This window comes from Arctopsyche grandis, chromosome 3 (assembly GCF_051622035.1).
Source record: "Arctopsyche grandis isolate Sample6627 chromosome 3, ASM5162203v2, whole genome shotgun sequence".
Taxonomy (NCBI): domain Eukaryota; kingdom Metazoa; phylum Arthropoda; class Insecta; order Trichoptera; family Hydropsychidae; genus Arctopsyche; species Arctopsyche grandis.
Window position 1 is genome coordinate 27,435,804 of NC_135357.1, and position 21,727 is coordinate 27,457,530.

The 21,727-nt window shown below is 34.3% G+C and overlaps 1 protein-coding gene across 2 annotated transcripts in view; it reads right to left on the reverse strand.

The window, feature by feature from the left end:
• LOC143909504 (uncharacterized) overlaps positions 1-21,727 on the reverse strand; it is a 41,636-nt gene that overhangs the window by 17,310 nt on the left and 2,599 nt on the right. Inside the window, exon 2 of one of the 2 annotated variants that reach the window (XM_077427513.1) lies at positions 20,971-21,186. In XM_077427513.1, the coding sequence (XP_077283639.1) occupies positions 20,971-21,160 (190 nt within the window). In that variant the 5' untranslated portion in view covers positions 21,161-21,186. The remainder of the gene's footprint in view (positions 1-20,970; positions 21,187-21,727) is intronic. The other variant, XM_077427514.1, reaches the window with a different exon arrangement.

Genomic DNA, 21,727 nt, shown 5'->3' on the forward strand with positions numbered 1-21,727 from the left:
CAAATTTCTAAGATACACACATACATATCATACAACAGTTTTTTTCGTGATTACGTGATGTTTTACCTTGGTTATTGATTCCGATGGCATTTTCGAAATGATAGCACATTATACGGGCAGGAAAATAGACATGAGCGCGTTTACGTTCGCAATTTTGCCGACTTAGCTCATTCGTGAGTAATGCTCGTTCTTTTTTTTTCAGTTGCAGATTTGCAGTTCCGCTTCGTCCGGGGAATCCACATCGAAAATGTGGAGATTGACCGCGATGAGATCGATTTAGTAGAGAAGAAGAAAAAAACTATGATGATTCAAGGCTGAACTGACCGCAGTTCCGAGAAACCGAAGGTTGATTGGGGTACGTTGCGCATTCCAGCATTTACGTCCCACACCAAGGTAGCACATCACATGAATAGCTTAAAACCCATTCTAGTTTTAAATGATGGACTAATAACCCAGGGAATGTACGTCTTATATTTAAATATTTTTGTCAGCAGACATAGGCGGTACAGTAAAATAATATTTGTTCGACTGTTTTTTTGATAGTTCTTTATTTCACGAGCCGCCATGGCACACACTACTCACTCCTCTCCGTGCTAGCCACCTTACACATTAGCGACTTTATTATATCTCATTTTGATGTATTTGATCCTGCACTCTCAATCGCGGACGAGCCCCCACAATGTAGGATCTGGTTGTCAGAAGACATGGGCGGTGGTGTGAAATGAGAGTTTATAACATTGTTTATTTGACGGAGAGCCACAGCGCACTGATCGCTCACGCGTCACGTGACAAGATGACAACTCAACCATTCGTCAACTCATGCATGCCAACATAACCTTTCATACATGCATTCTTCTAGGCTATAAAAATAAATTCCACATTATTAACGACTTTTTGTGTATGATTTAATTTCTGTGTTGATTTAAATATATATGTATATAAGATTTTGATACAATAGAGCATACTATTGAGCCGGTTTTCGTGGTGACGTCACATCGAATGTAGCATTCAAATGATGAACCACTAATTTACAAAGTGGTATCAAAACAAATAGTTAAAAACCACTTTTTTTAAATAAAATAACTATTGTCTTAATAAATTGAGCGCAAAAAATCTGAAACGCTTCCTGCCAAAGACTATTATAGAAATGCGTCGTTACGGACAAATAGACGTTCGTGTCGATTTGAAATGCGAAAACTGTCCGAGTTGACATACTCGCTTGTTTGTTTGTTTTTTTTCTGTCTTCTTTTTATCTGTGAACTGCTGTTTTAAACAATGACTCGCAAAAACAAACCCAAAACAGCTCGACGTTGAAACGCGATGACACAACCATTATTTTTATTATACTTGCGAGGCGTGAATTTAATATTTATCGATAACTTTGAACCCAAAAATGCACAATTTTATATCATAATGCGGAATATACACGTGTACATATGTAAGTACTCGTCAGAATTTCTCTTTACAAATTCGACGTAATAGTTGCTTTCTAAATATTTAGATTCGATACGACAATTAAAACAGAATTAACGTTGAAATAAAAAAGCACACCCACCGCATGACGTTGTACGATACATATTGCATTTTATCGATTTCATCTCGGCACACTTTGAAACGCACTGTTGAAGTGTGAATGTAAGATTGATTTTATTTTTAAACGCAAAATCAGTCGGAACATTAAATCAACCAACGGATCGTGACGTACCAATTCGCAGATTAAGAATCTATTCGCCTTCATTTTCGTATTATTTTGCACTTTCTCCGTATACAAATTACAATGGGAAACATTCCACGATCGATTTGAACTTTTAGATCTTTCACAGAGATGACCATTGGTTTTTGTTTTGAAAAGTATTATATTATATAACTCATAGACGTACAAAATAGAATTGCTTACCAAATAATGTGTTTTTCTTAAGTTTTTTTTTTAGAATACTCTCTAAATCTTTCACTATTTCTACGGACAATTTATACTGCTCTTTTTCTTAACGATTTGAACCAAAACATCAACAGTTTAAGTATAATAATATATATGTAAATGCTAGCAGATACATTAAAAACAACTTTGGCGCGTGCACTATTTTCATTTTAGTCATCTAATAGTTAACATTTTATTAAAATTATTTGAATAGTTTTATTTTATATAAATTTATTTGAATACTCATTTGTTTTTTTTTTTATTAAATTGACTGTCACGAACAAACAAACATATATACATACTGTCGCTTTCGAAATTATATGTATACCAGAATCCGGTGCCTGCGCCCCCGGAGCCTTCGCCCCCGGGGACTTCGAATCCTTTGAATCGAAAAAAATCGAATCGGCGCCTATGAATCGAAAAATAAATAAATCGAACGTGTCGTCTACAAACCAACGAACAAAGGTTACATTAATATATATATATATATAGGATCCGGATGTGAAGGAATCCAAGCGAAACGCACAGATTAAGTGTCAGACTATTTATTGTACATGTCTCTTCGGGCTCGTTCTCCAACAAGTGACCATAACAACACGCATCCGGTCTCTCCCATGCATACCACACACACTTTATCCATAGCAGTTTGACCAACCACAATTACGGCTCGGCTCGTTTAAAAATCATTTCTACATATATATATACAAAGTCTCTTTCGAAATTACATATATGAGATTTATTTAATGAACACCTTTGATGATTTCAGATTTATTGGAGAAAAATTTGAACAAGCGACGAGAGCCGATTATGTAACGTCCGCTCGAAGGGCCAAGGGTCTCTTCTGAGATTTGGGTAAGGTGAGGCCATTAAACAGGCATCCTGTGGCAGGTGCATCTCCCTTTTTCATCGTAAGAATACAAAAAAAAATACCCCCGAGTTCATCCTTCACTTTCATTACTACGTTTTTTTTCCGACGTATAAAAATCTGTTTTAATATTACCAAGTCACGATTCTCTTCGTATATGTACTTAGATGTTCTTTTCGTTATTAATTATTCACCATATATTTGTCCGACGAAATTTTCAAAGTGTCAATGCGATGAGTCACTTTATTATTTTTGAAGCAAATTTATCACCTTCACTGAAGTTGCGCAATGGCGAAAATATTTATTGTTGTGTGTGCTCCCACAATATGTACTGTTTATATGCACTCGTATGCACAGGTGTATTTCGATTTCATTCATCTTTCATCAGAACGATTATATCAGCCTCGGGTGCGTTACGATAAAAGCGACAAGGTCAAGAATTATCGATGCGATAAAATTACGCTCGTCTGAAACGGCCTAAAATTCTAATAATGAAATTAGCAATAGATAAATACTTGTACAAAAGCAGCCAAACACACCAAACCCAAATGAATCATTAAATCTATCACGTTTTCGTATTAGTCTAATGCCTATCACAATGGAATAAATTCCACAGATTGTCGACGACCTTCTGGCTATTTGGTAGTCGTAGTTTTATGTCCAATTCGACTTATTTTAGATGCTATCTATCGTCATTGGACCGTCATCGGAATTCTAAGAATGCACAGCTCCGACGCGGACCTTCAATAGTACACACCACACAATATGAACACTTTTAAATTGTGGAAATACATACATATGTTCACTTTCTTGAGTGAACAGAGAGGACAATGTGCGTCATAAATATGTATAATAGTATTGAACTCGCATGCAATGATGCTGATTGTGAAATAGAAATCGACTTGACCTTGCGAGTATACACGGCGGCGCGACGGGTTCAACAATCTATCCTTTCTTTATAAGAAACACTCGAAAATATCATTAAAATTTTACCTGTGTGTGTTTAAAACACGTCAGTTGGGTATTTAAATTCTTAAACTTGATAAAATAGTAACTGAATAGAACGAGGAAAAGCTCGAGCGAACACTTCAAAATGGCATAAGTTTCGAAACGATTTTTAGTGTATCCAATATATATACGTAGTAACAATAGATGAAGTTTTGTGATCATTCGAAAATTCGAACTTGAGATTTTGACTGATTCGAACTCTAGAAAAAATGTGTGTATGTGTTATTTGAACACCGTTAATCCTATCGAATTGAAACTTAGTATCGTTTACTGAAATTCTTATCGATATTTTGTAATTTTTGACTGAAGTTGACCGGAAGTGGTACCTTCCCTTATAAGTGTCCTCTTTTTTTATTAGTTTTTGAATCCAATTAACTCCCAAACAGCTAACTCAATCAGACTGATATTGTTTTATATGTAATAGAAATTATAAATTGTATACCCGAATATTTTTACCTCAACCGGAAGTAGTACTTTTACTCTAGAGAATCGAGGTTTCTTATGTTTTTGTCGGAAACCTTTTGGTTTATTTTCAACGAAACCATTAAGTGAAAATTTTGGCACTGTAGTTTTAAATGAATTCTATTTTATTATTATTAGAAAGCTTGCATTAAAGTTTCCATCCACACTGGAATCCGAACTGATTGCGAATATCAATTGAATATTAAAATTATATATATGTGCCGTCAATCAAACAATACATACAACACACTTCAACTCATCGTAAAGAGTTTTTTTTTCCTTTTATTATTTTTATATTCAACCTTCACGTCAGTTCATAGCGCGTACAACATACATATATGTATGTACGTGTCCATTCTAAATTCCATCAGGTTCAAGCCCATCATTCTGGGTATTATTTTTTTTCTGCCGAAAAAGATTCGCATATCTCAAAGCTCCCCTATGGTTTTTCGTTTGCATCCTGCAAACGGATGCACATGGGGAAAACACGACGTCTGTGTCATCCGCTTATGCATTTTATTGTTTACCTGGTCGAGGTTTACCTTGGATGATGTAATGGTGAAGCTTTGCACACCCACTCAGATACGTGTTTGCCATTCTGGGTGAGCTGCCAAAGCGGCCACCGCGTACTCAATAGCATACATATGTATGTACATGTGAAAATGCAAAATTAAAAATTCCAGTACGTTTTTTTAGCTAAATTGACATTTCATATATAATATAAGGATGTGGACAAAAAAATGATAAACAACCGTTTAAAAAAGATTCATATATGTATGTATACACAAATGGCAATATCTGTTTTTATCACACAGCCTTATTTGTGTGAGTGCGAGCAGAATACAAGAGGACTCGGTATGACGTCACCTAATCCCCTTGTATCCTGCTCGCGCTCACATATATAAGGCTGTGCGATAAAAACAGGTAGATTTTAATGGCACGCCACTATTATATATGTACAATGTCAGCTAACTCGGTGGTTGCGTTAATGCTTACCACTGAGAAGTTCCCGGGTTCATGCCTTGGGTTGACCTCAATTGGAATGAATTTATTCCGAGTGTTATCTGTAGTTATGATGGCTAACGTTCAAGTTATTAGTCAAGAAAATTATGTGGAAAACTTGAATTTTTCTGTTAAAACTTGGGTGTTTGATACAGCAATAGATATGAATAAAAAATAGTGTAAATTTTCTGCTTTTTATGGAAAACTTTAATTATTTATTTATATTTAGCCAGCAGCGTGGATCGGTGCTTGCGTTGGTACTAAGCACCGAGGTCACCGGGTTAGATCCCTTCAGCTGACCGCGATTGAAAAGAATTTATTCCGAGTATCTATAATGCTGCTGGTAGGACTTGAATTTTTGTGACTCCAAGTAGATTTTTCCAATTTATCTGATTTCACTGTTTGAAACGGTTCCTCGTTAAATTGACAAACACCATCTTACCTACTATTTATGACCATTTGAATATGGTTTCAAATTTATAATCGATAAATTTACAAATGTACAAGTTTGATACCACAGGTGTCTCTCATGGGAAAATATAATATTTACAATAAGTAAATATTAAATGACATGAAATTTAAATTAATTAAATATCTTTTTAAATGCAATTTATGTGTAGTATAATTCCACAACATTGGATTTAAACAGTACTGAAGTCTGTACTTGAATATCATGAGATATTTTCTTTTTAAGATCAATCATTTCTGGGTATCTTCCCATATATGTATATGTATAATATAAATTCACATTTTTTCATCAACTTCTGAAGAATTTTTACTATGAAAGGCTTACTCAAGTTGATTCATTAAAGATTATTGTATGTAAACAAAAACAATACACAATCATTGGCTATTTATGTATCCAGGGAATTTCGTTATCAATACGTCGATTGATTTCTTATCGTGTGGATTAATCGTTTCGAGTAAAAAAGTTGTTTATATTTATAATCAACTGAAATATCTCTACAACTTGGGCATATACATACTACACAAGATTAAAGTCTTATGCTATACGGAATTATACATAGCTACAAAACTACAGTAATAAATACCGACACGAATTGATAAATTAATTCGATCGTAAACTGGAATTTGAACTTAAAGCACAAATTCTGATGTCGTAAAAACTTCGCAGTATTTCTAATTTTTTATAGGCGAAAAATAAATCGAAACAAGCCCGGATTCAGAGTGTTAACAGTGGTGGCATGATCAAACGACGCGTGATTTGCATATGTTTATTGAATCGATCTTGCGATTTTATTTTAATATTATTATATACGTAAGTATACAGCCTTGGACGAACCCATAGTGCTATGTATGTATGTATATATGTATGTATGTATGTATTTGCGATCCAAATGCTGTATGTAGAACCCGATGGTTTGTGTTTTGCAACGAGAGATTGGAACCCTCGCGTGTGATAAATTATATAGGCGCTTCTTCGCATTCAAATCGCGGGTGAAAGGAGACACAAAAGAGACCGAAAACAGAACGGAAGAAAAGAAAAAGAAGTGAAGAGAAGAGAAGCAAAAGAATTAGTATTCCTTTGGTGAACGTTTTCGTCAGTGAAAACAACGTTTCACTGTGTGACGAAACTGAAAGTGCACACACTTCGTAATGTCTAATTCGCCAGTTGCTGAAATATAACGTAACGCTCGAATTCGCCATACATACAAAATTGACAATTTTAGATCGTTGACTTGCACACTTTCTCACAAAAAATAATTATATAGTGTGTATGTGCGCTTCTATTACGAATTATTGGATAATTGTGTTGGAACTGAGGGAAAGGTTGAAATTGCAATGATTTTAATGCCAGTGAAACAGCCATTTAATAACTGTACAGCAAACGAAAAGAATCTAAATGTTTTTTTATTGGGGTCGACTTGAAACAAAATTCGTATCGTAAGAAAATTGAATGAAGTTTTGATAATTATTTTTTAGCCATTGATGCACAGTCTTTTTGACAGATGAGTCAATTTATACATTTTCTAATTGTTTGCGCGCCCCGCAGTGCGTAAATATATTTACATAGATGAAGAAAGACTCTGGACTATTCCACTTGTGAAGCCCCTTGAAGCTTCGGGAAAACAATAATTCTGGACAATTTTACTATGAAGGGGGACTTCTTTTACAATTTTTTAAATACAATACTGCTTTAATATTTATTTATTCATTTAACATACTTGGGGGAGGCGGCAAAGCTAAGATAGACTAAGATAGATAAGAGTTTGACTTATTATGTTTGACAGTTGAAGTGTATTTACAGTTGTAATATATTCCAACTGGCGTTTTGGGTCATTCATATTCGAATACAATTCAACTCAAGTTAATTATATCTGTAAAACGCAAATATTCTTTCAACAATGTGCGCCAGTTATGACTTTTCAACGGTAATGAGTACCGTATTACGATAACTCTAAGAGTGTGTTCAAAAGAAAATGTCTAGTCGAGTGTCGTTTTCACGAAAACCTAACCATTCCATTTTACGTGATACCAATTTATAGTTGAACTGTATTTTCAGTTGTAATATATTTTGATCAGTTGGAATATAATTCGCCAAATGAATCAACTTACGTGGGTTAGATGGAATATATTCTAACCAGTCAAAATATATTACAACTGAAAATACACTTCAACTATAACGGTAGTTGGTACCAGGTTATATGGAATATATGTATTCCAACTAGTTAGAATATATTTCAACTGTAACATATATGTATATAAATTAAATGAGAAAAAAATAAAACATTCAAGATAACAATAATAAAATAAAAATAAGAGAGGAAAAAGTAAACAAGAAAAATAAATAACGAAATAAAAGATAAATAAAATAATAACTAAAAGAAAACGAAAATATAGAAAGAAATTAAGGTATTGGTAAAGAAGAATTGTAATTAATTAATTAAGTACTATAGAAACGGCATACCCATATATTTTTTTTTTTGATAATCTTTAATGTTCATATTATTTACGTGTACAAATCTATTTAAATATTCTTTAGTTGCGCCGCACGCAAAATTTCAAGATTGTTCATTTTTGATTTCTAAATTTATATAGATTTCTATGTAGGATATCCAGCGAGAATAGATTCTATATTAGATTTTGACTTATGTAGATATTTTTCAAATTCAATGAAACATTTGGTGGTGAAGTAAATCATTTTGGACCGCAACAGATGCAGCATGCGCGTCACGAGTTGTGCATCACTGTTTTAAACTAAAGAAAATGTTCATAATCTCTACTGAATATTTGTATTCTAACTAAATATATAGAATGCGGAAATTTAGTGACATTCACTTTTGAATAAGCTATTCAATTGTATCGATCAATATGTTCAATGGAGAACTGCATTGATTCAATGCGTGTGTATCTTGATTGTGTTACAAACTACGCCGATCAGATATCGAAAATGAGCTCAAGAGAGAATAAAAAAATACCATATTTCAAGTCGGTTCCCATTTAATCACACTCACAACTCGTAAATCGCCTCGTGTGTATGTGTGTGTGTGTGTGTAATTGAAAAACGACAAACGTTAATAATTGACCACAAATCAAATAAAAATAGCTTTCTCCTATACGATTCCAATTTGGGTTTTGCGAACGAAATTTAAACTTTCAACGGGCGTAAGATTGTTTCAATCGAATTTCGTTCTTTGGCGAGACGAATGGAGAGGGAAAAAACGATATTAGAACCCACACAATCCAGTCGCAGAATCATTATACACACATTAGATAGTATATATGTAAAAAATCGAAGCCTAGTATAATGGAGAAGCATCAAAGTATCCAACGGCGCAATTTGCCATTAGGTAAATGGCGGTCATCATCATCCGTATTTTATGTATTTCTAGCGAACGTGAGCCGAACTGATGCAAAACGAGATGATCTAAGAATCAATCCGAGCAGAATGATCTCCGAACGCAATTAAGCAATGACCGGTGGAGCAAGACAAGGTCGAGCCGCGTGACTCACTTTAAAGCACGTAAACACTCGATTACGTTCGACCAGAATGGAAGCATAAAAGCAAAACGTACTAGTAGAAAAACATATCAGGTGGCACTTCTCAAACACAGTCGTGACGAAAAAAATCAACCTACTTTTGGATCAGAGCACGCACACCTTGACGACAGAAGAGACCCCTATGCCGGGTGACGAGTACAGTTTCTGAAGTGGCTCCTTCCGAGGATTGATTCGGACGCTGAACTACTTTCAGGATTCGAGAATTTCGTGGACCACGTAAGCATGCGTGCAAGGTGTGTACTCTTACTTGTGTGTGTGTGTTGTGGGCCCGAGTCTCGAACGGGCGCATTTGGGTCACCCAAGCCCGTCCGATCGAGGAATGCAGTCGCGCTGGTTCCAGCAGCAGGGCCCCAGGCGCCAGGGGCCCCCATCTGGGGACCCCAGTCCAGTCAAGCGCCGATTGGAAACCGCTGAGCATCGACTAACGGCGAAAATATGATCGTTTTCACACCTGATGACCCGAAGACCGAAACTTGCCGACACTTTCACAAGTGAAAGAAAATTTAAGCTTCTGGTTGGAAAATTCTGATGTTTGGGAAAATTCCGACGGTTGCGAAAAAATACCAAGGACTGAGGTGAATTCGTCTTCTGTTTTTAACGGAAGAAGTAGGGATTGCAGTTTACCGTCAAATTTCATAAACCGGTAAATGATTTTTCCTACTACCGATATACCGGTATTTACCGGTAAATTACAAAACGTGGATTACATCATTGTATACTTATATAGTTACTTTTCCTTAAAACGGTAACCTATGTAGATTGAGTCGTAAATAATTCAAAAAAAATCGCAGGTGAATAATGACAGATCTGGAGTGGAGGAGGAGCGCGGAGCAGGAGCTCAGAAATTTGTTGCTCCACTGCTCTGATATATTTTTACTTTATCTATGTATGTACGTAGTAACAATAGATGAAGTTTTGTGAACATGCGAAAATTCGAACTCGAGATTTTGACTGATTCGATCTCAGAATCGATCACTGGTCACGTTTTCATGTGTGTGTGTGTGTGTGTGTGTGTGTGTGTGTATTTTGGGAATTTTTTGAACACCGTTAGTCCCATCGAACTGAAACTTAGTATCGGTTACTGAAATTCTTATCGATACGACGTAAATTTTTTTCAAATTTTTAAGTTGACCGGAAATGATACCTCCCCTTATTATATTAGAATTTCATTGTAAATTTAAAACTTAAATGAATGCGAATGATAAATTCAATATTTGGTGGTTTTAAAGCTTGATATAAAACAGGTCTGTGTAATAAAAGATGTATTATTTGTTTTTAATATGTACGTATGTATTTTTAAAATATATATTAAATATTTAGTGTTATAAAATTTACTTTGTTGTTAGGTAAAAAAATGGATGTAAAAGTATACTTTCTTTTTTTAACTGTCTATCATGGTGAAATTGTATTCTTGGTTATTTTTACTATTCTTTCTACTATTGCAGTTCGGGACAACCTTATGCAAAATTATTTGTATTTAATATGTATATATTTTTGGTAAACGGATTATTTCGCACATTGCAATCGCGCACATGACAATCTTTGTCACGAAAATTGCAAATACGGAATATCTGGTACTTGAGTTTTCGTTTGAGTAATACTTCGCTTGGATAACTCTCGATGGATGGAATTTTCGGGTGCCAGATGTTCCGTGATCGATATTTGTGCGAGATCACATTGTGCGGAATAATCACCGAACCGTATTTTTATGATATATATTAAATATTAAATATTTGAATAATAAATAAATTGTTTTTAAATACAATTTTTACAAGTTTTTAAATAAATAAATAAAAATGATAAATAATATTATTCATGTTAAAACTATTCGGAGAACGGAGCGGAGCTGGAGGTTGTACTTACATAGGTGCCAAAGCGGAGCAACTTCAAAAAGTGGTTGCTCCAGATCTCTGATAAATACATTAAAGTAAATTTGTAATAATAAATAAATTTCATTTTTTATTTTAAACAAATCATATTTATTTATTTAAAGTTTGAACCATTTGAAAGTTTAGATCATAATTGAAACAAACGTCTGATCACATTTATTTCGATTTGGTTGCTCTGTGTTGCCAGATAATTTATCTGGCAACACAGAGAAATTGAAATTGCTACATTTAATACTGAAAATAAACAAATTCCAGACAATAAGCCACTTTCATCGATTTTTAATTTAATATTATTAAATGAAATGCCTGTATATGTACTTAATTCGCGATAAACTAATTTCCGGTATTAATTACCGATGGTGAAAATTTTCCATTTAACCCGTAAACCGGTATACCGGTATTGCAATCCCTAGGAAGATGCTAGCTTAGGATTTCTGTTTTACAAATATTCAACTGTGCTATCGGTGTCACCATTGCCTTGGGCACGTGTTCTAAAAACATAATTGAAATCGAAGATAGCTTCATTTATTAGAAGTCCTTCACACAACTTTGACCCAACATTGACTGACTAAGTCACTAGGCCAACTGATCATCATTATTACGAAGCGATGAGTAAATATTATTGTTATGTGAGAATTAATCTCAACTTTAAAGCAATTTTAATAAATATAATATTGTGTATTATCAGTGTAAAAGATTTTAGGGGACTAGCCCAGTCCCTCTAGTCCAATGACAGCATGCCACTGGTACATACGTAGCTCTACGTCAATAAACACGTACATAGTAAAGTACATATAAGCGATGTGAATTTATCTTCCAAGTGCCTTGCATGTACATATGTAGTATTACTGTATCAGCAGCGACCCTTGAAATCAGAATGGTGGTTGCCCATATTAGCATACGAGATGCTGCTGCTGCTGCTGCTGCTGCTGTTGCTAGTGCAAGACGACCTTCCATCTACGGAGTTTCATAGTAGTTACATAGGTATTGGAAACTGTAAATCTCTCGACATGTGTGCTTTTTTCGTATATATGTACATATATATTTATATTTGTATGTATATATTATTTATCCATTCTATTTATTTATTTTGTCGAGTCTCTCTCTCTCTCTCTTTCTATATATGTAGCTCTCTTTCATGTTGCATTTTCGTGATCGAACCGGTTTGTTCGAAAGAATGTTTGCTCATCGCGCACGCCAAGTCCACAGAGCAGACACCACGAAAGCAATTCCTGGAACCTTTTGCCAAAATTGAGACTGAATGGAGGAGCATCCATTGATCTGGTTTAGTTTCATATCGTAACCCAAAACCTTGCGGTGAAATTTTTGATACAAATCGGATCGTTTTCATGTCACTCTTCCCCAGTGTTGGATTCTAGAGAAGCTTCCGTCACATATGATATATCAAACATCTTTAGGTATATGTACTTGTCTACACGTATTGTGTTCACGAATGGAAAATGTCCTTATTGAAACGTAACATTTGACACGTACTCGTGCAGTACTACGTACATAAATATTGTACGGATCGCACAGTTGATAGATAGTTGAGTAATGGTCGACTCCAACCTTACCAGACGTAGGAGTATAATTCACAAGAGACACAATCAGATGTGATTTACTCTCGTATGTGTGGCCCCGTCAAATAAATAGCAATTTAACGCAGCATTCTTCCGAATTCGGATACTTCGTCTTAAATTAGATACCTACATTCAGAAATATGTATGTGCTATATTATATACCTACATAGATGCACACATGTGTGGAAATTGGAACTTTCATATACAGTATACTCTCGATTATCCGGGTTAATGCTGGGGAGTACGGGGCCGGATGATTGAAAAACACGGATAATCCGAAATATCAGTTTTTAATATCGTTTCTATTGTTTGTGGGCGAGGGTTTGAGTAACAATAAAACCATATCTGCATTGCAATCCTGGATCATCGCGATGAAATCACTCCTCCCATGTTTTCCCGATCATTTTCAAATCATTTAAAATTTTCCATTGATCTCCACATTTCCGATTTATCATTTGGAAGAATCTTTCTCCATGATCAAACCAATGTTTTTGCTTTTACTTCCGACCAAGATTTTACTATTCCGTGTGTGTATACTCATTTTTTTCCAGAAATTGATCAAGTCGTCATTTTCCTCAGCAAAAGTTTCGAGAAGATCAGCACGGTAAAGCCGTTTCATTGATGATATGATACCTTGGTCTATAGGTTTAATAGACATGTTGTTGAATAACTTAAGCGTTAAAAAATTAGCTATCATAAGAGAAAAAATCAAAAAAATTTGCATGTTTGTAAGAGATTATAATTGAATGCAAAAAGTTATTAAAAAATAATTGAACATATGTACATACGTATCTAACGAAAATATCCCACTGATCAACCAATGCTCCAAATCTACTCATTATTACGTATTCTCATTCAAAAATAATTATATTAAAAGATAAAAAATAATTAATTTATGGATAATCGAGAGTACGCTGTATATATGTAGTTATTCTGTACAATGGATTAATGGATTCGGCAGGCGCTAGGCCCTTTCTTATTTTATTTTTTTTAATAAATCTACTTATATAGAATGGTTGCATCCTATTCGTCGGGAAATTTCTCTAAAGGAATGGTTTTCCTACCATTCTTGTCTTCTCGGCAATCGACAAAAGCTTCATCTTTTCACTATTTCAAGCAAACGCTCAAAAAAGACACGCACTACTCGAAAGCGGGAGAGTAATTGACTTCAAAAGTTTTTGGGAATAAAAGATTGTATTGTGTTGAAAACGATTGTAAAAAATTGAAAAGATAATTCCAAGAAGGTAGAATCTGGTGAACAATGAAGGGTTTCGGTCAAGTTGTTGTCTGGTGCGCTTCGCTTTGCGCGGAGTATATGTATGTATATATTAATTGAATCACCATTTTAGTTGAAATCTCTATCAAATACGCAATATATGGACACATTGGGTATGAGCTGATATTTCTATATTGATTACATAGTGCACGTTCATACTGAATTGACCATTCAATGTAGACGATGAAGTAAACATTGAATAGGTCGTACACATCTGAAATTGTAGGTGAAAATATACGTACACTGGTTTACAATTATACAGAGATTAATTGCTTACAATGGTCAACGATAATTCTCCATTCACAGTACATATATACACATTCCATTGAATATATGTATGTATATTTGTATATTGTGCGCAAAGCCGCATAGATTAATTTTATTAGCCTTCGAAGTCATTTCAAATGCTGCATACAATTTTCATGCAGCATTTCGTTTTACCATAAGACTCGTTCGCATTATTAGTACTGATAAATTGCACAACCACGTATGCATACGTACGTGTATGTGTTCTCACATTTGAATTCATATTAAGCGCCATTTTATACGTATTTTTTGCGATAGATTGAATTGCGCTATCGAATTGCCTTTTTTATCGCCGGATTGCACGCAACTTTACCTTGCGAAGGCAACAACGTCTGATAGCACTTAAATCTGAGACTAGATTCTTCGACCCGTGTTTGTTTACAATCGCGTACAATTAAACCTGTATATTTTTACACGAATCCTGGGGTCAATTAACCCCCTGTTATTTAAAGAGTGTGTGCGCATTTAATTCTTCGACTGTGTGCATAAGTAGTGTCTTGTCGGAGGCATTCTTTCGTTCGCCTACTTTTGTTTGCTGATTTACATACAAAACCACTTTGTCAAATGTGCTCATTTACGCGAACTTGAAAATCCAGCGATTCGTCACGCTCGCACGAGTGCGTCTCACTCTCTATTTTTTTTTATTTATTATTTTTTGTGTTTAAAAAACTGAAATTAATCACTCGAATTTTGATGTTTAGGGTTATTTCGAATTAGGCGAAGAGTTCTCACGTCCGTACAATAAGGTCGTTTATTAGTGTAAAACGCTTTCAATGACGAACGAACAATAACAAGGAATAGCAGCCGTGTGTGGGTAAAGATTTACTGATAGACAAAAGACAGACGGAAGAAGACTGTCGGCAAACGCAGATAAAAGATCTTCAAGGTCATTGTAGACCGGAAAATAATTATATTAATTTTTAATTTTCGCCATAAATTGTAAAGCTTGTTAATTATAAAATACTAGAAGAATTCTTTCGATCATAAAAAATATGGCGTGTCCTACAATTCATACATAAATCAATATAATTTATTTTATTCCAATACAATTTTTCAATTTTGAAATGTAGAATATATAATCATATGAGCCGTTATATTTGAAAGTGGCGGAAGTCCATTTTTCAGTTCCAATAACACTATTTTTGTTTGAAGTTATTCACAAATTGTTATCGCTTATTTTAATTCGATATGTCCAGAATCTTGGAAAAGCAGAATAAACGTATTACAGGCCACCATTATTTTTAAATATTGTTAAACGCAAAATATTATATTTAATGTTTTGCGAAATATTTCTCCAAATGAAGAAAAGTGGACTTATGCCTCTTTTAATTAAAAGCGGCTCGTATACATATGTACAGCCGCGGACAAATGTATTAGGCCACTTGTAAAAACAGATTTAACCGAAAATACTCGGGTATTTGATATAACCCGCACCGCATCTTACTAGTAAATCCTCTATTGTTTAACCATAGTTTCTCTTCCTTGTTTACTTACGAACTTATGAACTTGTCTATTTTACTCAAATCAGTATTTCGAAAGAAGTTGTTTCGTCGCGTTGTTATTTTTAATGACATGCATCTTCTTTAATTGAATAATACAAAAAAAACACAAGAATTGAGTGAAGGGAACAGGGCTCAGATCATTTTAATACATTTTCAAGGGTCGGGATGGATAAACATTTCCAAATAACTTAAATTATCACGATATCCGATCCAAACGACATTAAAAGGATACAATGAGATTGGTTCTATAAAAAATCGATCAAAAATGGGAAGAATATGAAATAAGTGAAAGTAAGAAGAGGTTAATAAAAAGAGCACTGTGTCAAGATCTCATTTTAACTTTCAAAATTTCAGCGGACCTACTGAGCTCTGCAGAAGTGAAAAGGAAATGAAATAAGTTTTTTTTTGCACAGACAAGTATAGAGATATCAAAAAATAAATGTTGCAATTATCAGAAGTTCATAATAATGCAGAAATTGCGCTTTGAACACTGGCATGAACACATATACACGATGGCACATATGTACATACACATCCTCATTTGTACGTGGATTCGCGGGAGTACATAAGATTGAAGGAGATCGCACCATTCCACTGGCGAAGACACATACATGCTTATCTGAACGCGGACGGCCGGATGGGGATGGAGTGAGGGAGAGATGCGAATTGACCGCAAGCATGCTGAAACCGTTAGCGACAATATCCTCGGGTGTGGTTCATGTATCAATTCCTCTTCAAAACCAACGTTTAAATAATCAACGGGTACAACACTAGTATTGTTAACGAAATTTCCGCTTATTTTTAAATGCACATATACATATGTATGTACATACATATTTGTTTGTCAAAAATAATAAATTGCAATATGATAAGTGAGACAAACTATAAAGTTTTATTATGTATGAAGAGGAGAAATTGTAGAGAGAGCTGATTAATCTAAATGACAACTTCATAAGTTGAATTGTAGGTATGGCAGATAAATACATACATACATTTGTACATCATGGTTGAGTTATACTAAATAGTTGTAGTGAGTTTCAAGGTATAGGTATAATGGTATACATAAATTTGTAATATGTATTCCGCTGTTTAAGTCTACATTTACACAGCAATGATTTGTTGTTCAACTCGTGTTTGAAATTTACTATGTTTCATATTTCAAAGTTTATGAATGTTTGTTATTTAATACATATAAGCAAAGTTTGTTTTTTGGTTTTTTTTTACGTGACATTTGGAGGATTGTATTTAATTTGAGATAAAACAATGTCATATTGCGAGTGAAATTATAACATTCATGTATGTATATATAATACGTAGGAAAAAAATCACGTGCCTCCATGCAAATACTGGTAATTTGTTTGATAATTTCGCACTGTCAGCGGAGCAGAAAATTCGCAATACACATTACAAATCGTTCAATTAATCAATTAATTAATCATATTTAGCGAGTCTTTCACTGCTGTGCAAATAGTGTGCGGTATTATTAATAAACTTGTAGGCACAAGACGTCCGCGACGTGCGTAAGAATTCTGCAAAAAATGTGTGTAATAGAAATTCGAGTTATCTACCTGACTGTTCAGGTATACAGGTAAGCTTTCTACCGCTCTCTTATTGAACGAACGTTCTAGGAAATTTCGTTGAAAACCTTTAGGAATTTGCTAATGGCTTGCTAATTTCGCAGGTAGTGTAAAATTTCTACACGTTCCGATTTTCGACCGTTAGTTATTCGAATATTAAAACAAATTGTTGTGTAGAAGATTCCATGCTTCTAGCACGGCTACGGTTCTGTTCAATTGGCGAATAATATATACAATGTACTTGTATTTGAACAGTCTTCAATCGTCGTTATTTTTGAGGATCTTCTTGAGCCTTTTGCACTCTCGAAACTTTTTTGTGACCAGGACTTATATTTTATTTTATTTCTCCAAATATACTGAATGCAGGATCTTCATATTTTATGTATTCCTCATCAAAATCTCTATCCCTTCAGGTATACACGCAGATTACCTAAACACAATGTGCTTTAGGTCATCGACTTTAGAGAGTCTTTAATTAATATTATGTATTAGATGTATTATGAACATTTATAAGGATTGTAAATATGTTTTTAGCTCTTTTTCTTATTATACTGTAGATTAACATTAGAATAATATAATACTATGATTACTAACCAAATTAAATTAAATTGTAAAATAGAAAATGATCAGTAGATCAGTAGCTATTAAAATAGATATAAGATGTATTGTGAACATAAGTTCGTAATAATAAAAAGCATTTAAAAATCAAAATCAATCAAAATCTCTATGATTCGAATTATGCCATTACGAAATGAAAACATTGATCAATATCAACAGAATTAATTATTTTCGCTGGAAGCTGTTTGTATCTTTGCCACACAGGTGCGAGAGAGAGAGGGGGAATTCAGTACGTGCCGCGCTCAACGTTCAATGTGAGAATGATATCCGCCTTGGAATGATGGTTGTGATTCAACCGTAATTTTTTTCATACACGATAAAATGATTTTAATAGCTAATTACAATAATTAACCTCACAAATTTTGCATTATTTTAACTCAAATAACACATTTTTAACTGTAAGTTTGGATTTCCAGCATGTGGCTAGCGGATTTTTTAGCACATTGAGAAAAGTGTTAAATATATCTTTAGATATCCAAAAAATGGTTTTATGTATATAAATGCGCTTTGGAAATATTGCTAATAATCGGTCTGTCTTTTTTCACAGGTGTAGAGTAGAAAGTGCAACTTGTCTGTTAGTGTACTTTGACTCGAGTGTGATGATTTTCTGGATTGAAAATCCACGCCGGTTAAGTGTCATCACCGGATTGTGAAGATCTTCTTGATCTAACATAAGCTCCGTTGCTTTCTCCATTGCGGTCACGTTAGGGTTATCGACGTACGTCATATAAGAAATATAATAGACAATGCATTCGTTGCAATTTTCAATTCACACGTCGCTGATGACCCACAAATGTCGGATGGAACAAAAACCGGCTAGTAAAAGTGTATGAAGAAATTTCATCTAAAACGTTCCTCGTGAGAAATGCTAGTCAACGACCATTTGACGCTGGGTTAATATTCGCTAAATCGACGTTCGGAATGAGTTGATTGCCGTTTCCGTTATTTTTATTATTTTTATTTACGGTCATAAAAAAGCATATTATGTAAATGCTTTTGCATAATCGAACGCGCAACGAGACTATTCTAATTATATATTTGTGAGAAAAGTCCAAAGATTATTATCGAATACGTAATCATTGGGACTATCTCAATTTAAATATTTGTTCTATGATTAAAACTGAATATTATTTTTAAAACATTTTTATTTGAGTCATTGTTAACACTGAGCAACAAAAAAAAATACCGGAGAATAATCAATCTATACTAAGTTTGACCCAATAAATTCGAATAAGACATTGATTTTTGTTGGCTTCTCATTTTTAGTTGACACAGTAATACTAAATTTTAAGTTAAAGACCGCATAAGCCAAAAATCTGTAAAAATTGCGCTTTTTTTAAGCGCTTATATCTCATAAACGACAACAAGCCAGCAAAAATCATTCTCATATTCGAATTTAATGGGTTAAACTTAGTTAAGATTGATTAGTCTCCGCTCTGGTAAAAATATCAGTGATTTTTTTTTGTTGCTCAGATCGTTTCTTATCGGAATTGAAAATTTTATCCAACCTATGTAGTTTTTAATATGATTTTTCATATGAAACTTTTACTTCAAAAACAATGGAAAACTATGATACTATTCAAACCATCCTATAATACAATCATAATGTGAATAAAGAATCAAGCATTGAATTCAAATATAGTAGTTTTTTTATTGGAAAAGAAGACAAGAAAATAATTTTAAATAACAATGCCTAAAAATACGTGATTTTAATCTTCTTGAACGCAAATCATAATTTGGAGGTAAAAAAAAAGCAACGAAAATGAAAGGGAATCTTAAACGGCGGATGTTCACATCAAGACTGTTGAAACTAATGGTGCAATTAGTCTGAATGAAAGGATTCTGTTTGGATTGTATCCAAACACATTCGATCAATTTATCAACCTTATGCATGTACAGTTTTGACGCTCGAGGCTTAAATATCTCGTTTTCTATTTGAGACTAGCAACGTGTCGTCGCCAGATCAAAATGCTGGATAGCATCTCGATCGCAAGTTTTAATGAGAGTCGAAGCCGAGATGTGCCCGTCTCAGATAGCGGATTGTTTACAGTGTCCAGATAAGACTGGCATTACTGGTCGAACGTTGGTTAACATACCCAATGGTTGGTTTCGTAACGGCCATCATCGGTATGCGAGATTGCGTTGCTATTATACATAGAAGCAATATCTGGGTAGGGCAACGGTCACGGCAACCACCTTGCAGATGAATAAAAAGAAGCAGAAACGAAGTGCGTGAGATGCTGTCAACTTTCAAGTTCACTTACGAAACGCGTAGTATGACTTTGTCATACCATTGTATGTAATTTCTCAAATAAATACTTTGATATCAATCCATTGAAATAAATTAATATTTTCAATGTGGTTCAAAAAATGAGTGGTTTTTTGGTGAATTTCGTAAAATTCTTGCATACTGTTGTGTTGGAAATTTTAGGGAAATCTATTAATCAAAATCTTCGTAGAGAAAATTAGAACGAACAAATGTATGGCCCAAAAATGCTTTGTATATCTTAACAATGCACCAATTACTGCTTCGCCTAACAAAATCACGTAGTTTTTTGCAAAAAATAAGACACATTGAAACCTGATTCTAATGAAACGAGGGAATTACAATGATAAATAGCCTAAAACTGTGCTTTTGGTACCCAAGGTTGTTGCAATTGATGACTCTTATCAAACAGTGTATTACATTATAATAAATGTAGCATATGTTATCGCTGAATCTATGTACATACATATGTACGTTTCTGTTGACAGAAACAATGGATTAATTTCAACACGGCTAGTTAATGCGAGAGTTCTATATCGAGCGTGTATAAATACAGAGTGGTGTGACGATGCAGAGCACGTAGCAAATTCTTCTGTGACCAAGATTAGATAAAATCACCCGGTGATGATGATAAGGCACGATGCGTCGTTTGAAATGTTTAAAATCTTGAAAACTCACCTCTTTTATTCTTCCAGTAGTAGCGATAGAACAGATAGACGAGAGCTACCAGGCACAATGTGACCAGAAACGTTCCTATGATGGCTCCAGCTAAGCTGCCTGGAGTATAGCAATCTTCTGCTTGCGCAAAATTCACCATAAAAACAACGCACAACACCACAGTCCAAAAGGTAGTCTTTGTAGAACCCATTTCAGCCTCAATTCAACACTGAACTACTGAAATCAAAACAACAAAAACATATTAAACACTCGAACCAATCTAAACAACACGCCTACAATCGTATAATATAATACAAGGCACATTCAAAATGTTAATTTCTTCACTCGTCTGTCATGCGATTATTTCACGTTTAATAATTAGGTTCTTGAACCGCTCTTTTAATAGCCCCTTTCTTAGATTTTCATGGGAAGTGAGCCCTATTAAGAGCTTCCGTTTCAACATATTATCGAATCATTCCGCTGTTTAATTTTAAATAATACTCAAATCAAGTTTGTATGTATGTACGGGTGATTTCATTTCACACGAACGTTCATAAAATAAAATGTATCGAGTGCATGCGGGCGATTTCACCGCCTTATCGTCGCAGTTTCGATTTAATAACACATTTTCCATTCGAAATAAATCTCAAAATTGACTAAAACACATATTGATTGATTTATATATACATATATACGTTTCGTGTGTGCTGATTAATATACCGAGAAATAATTGAAGCTATACGGCACGCAATTTCCCAGTCGCTCGGAACGCATCGTT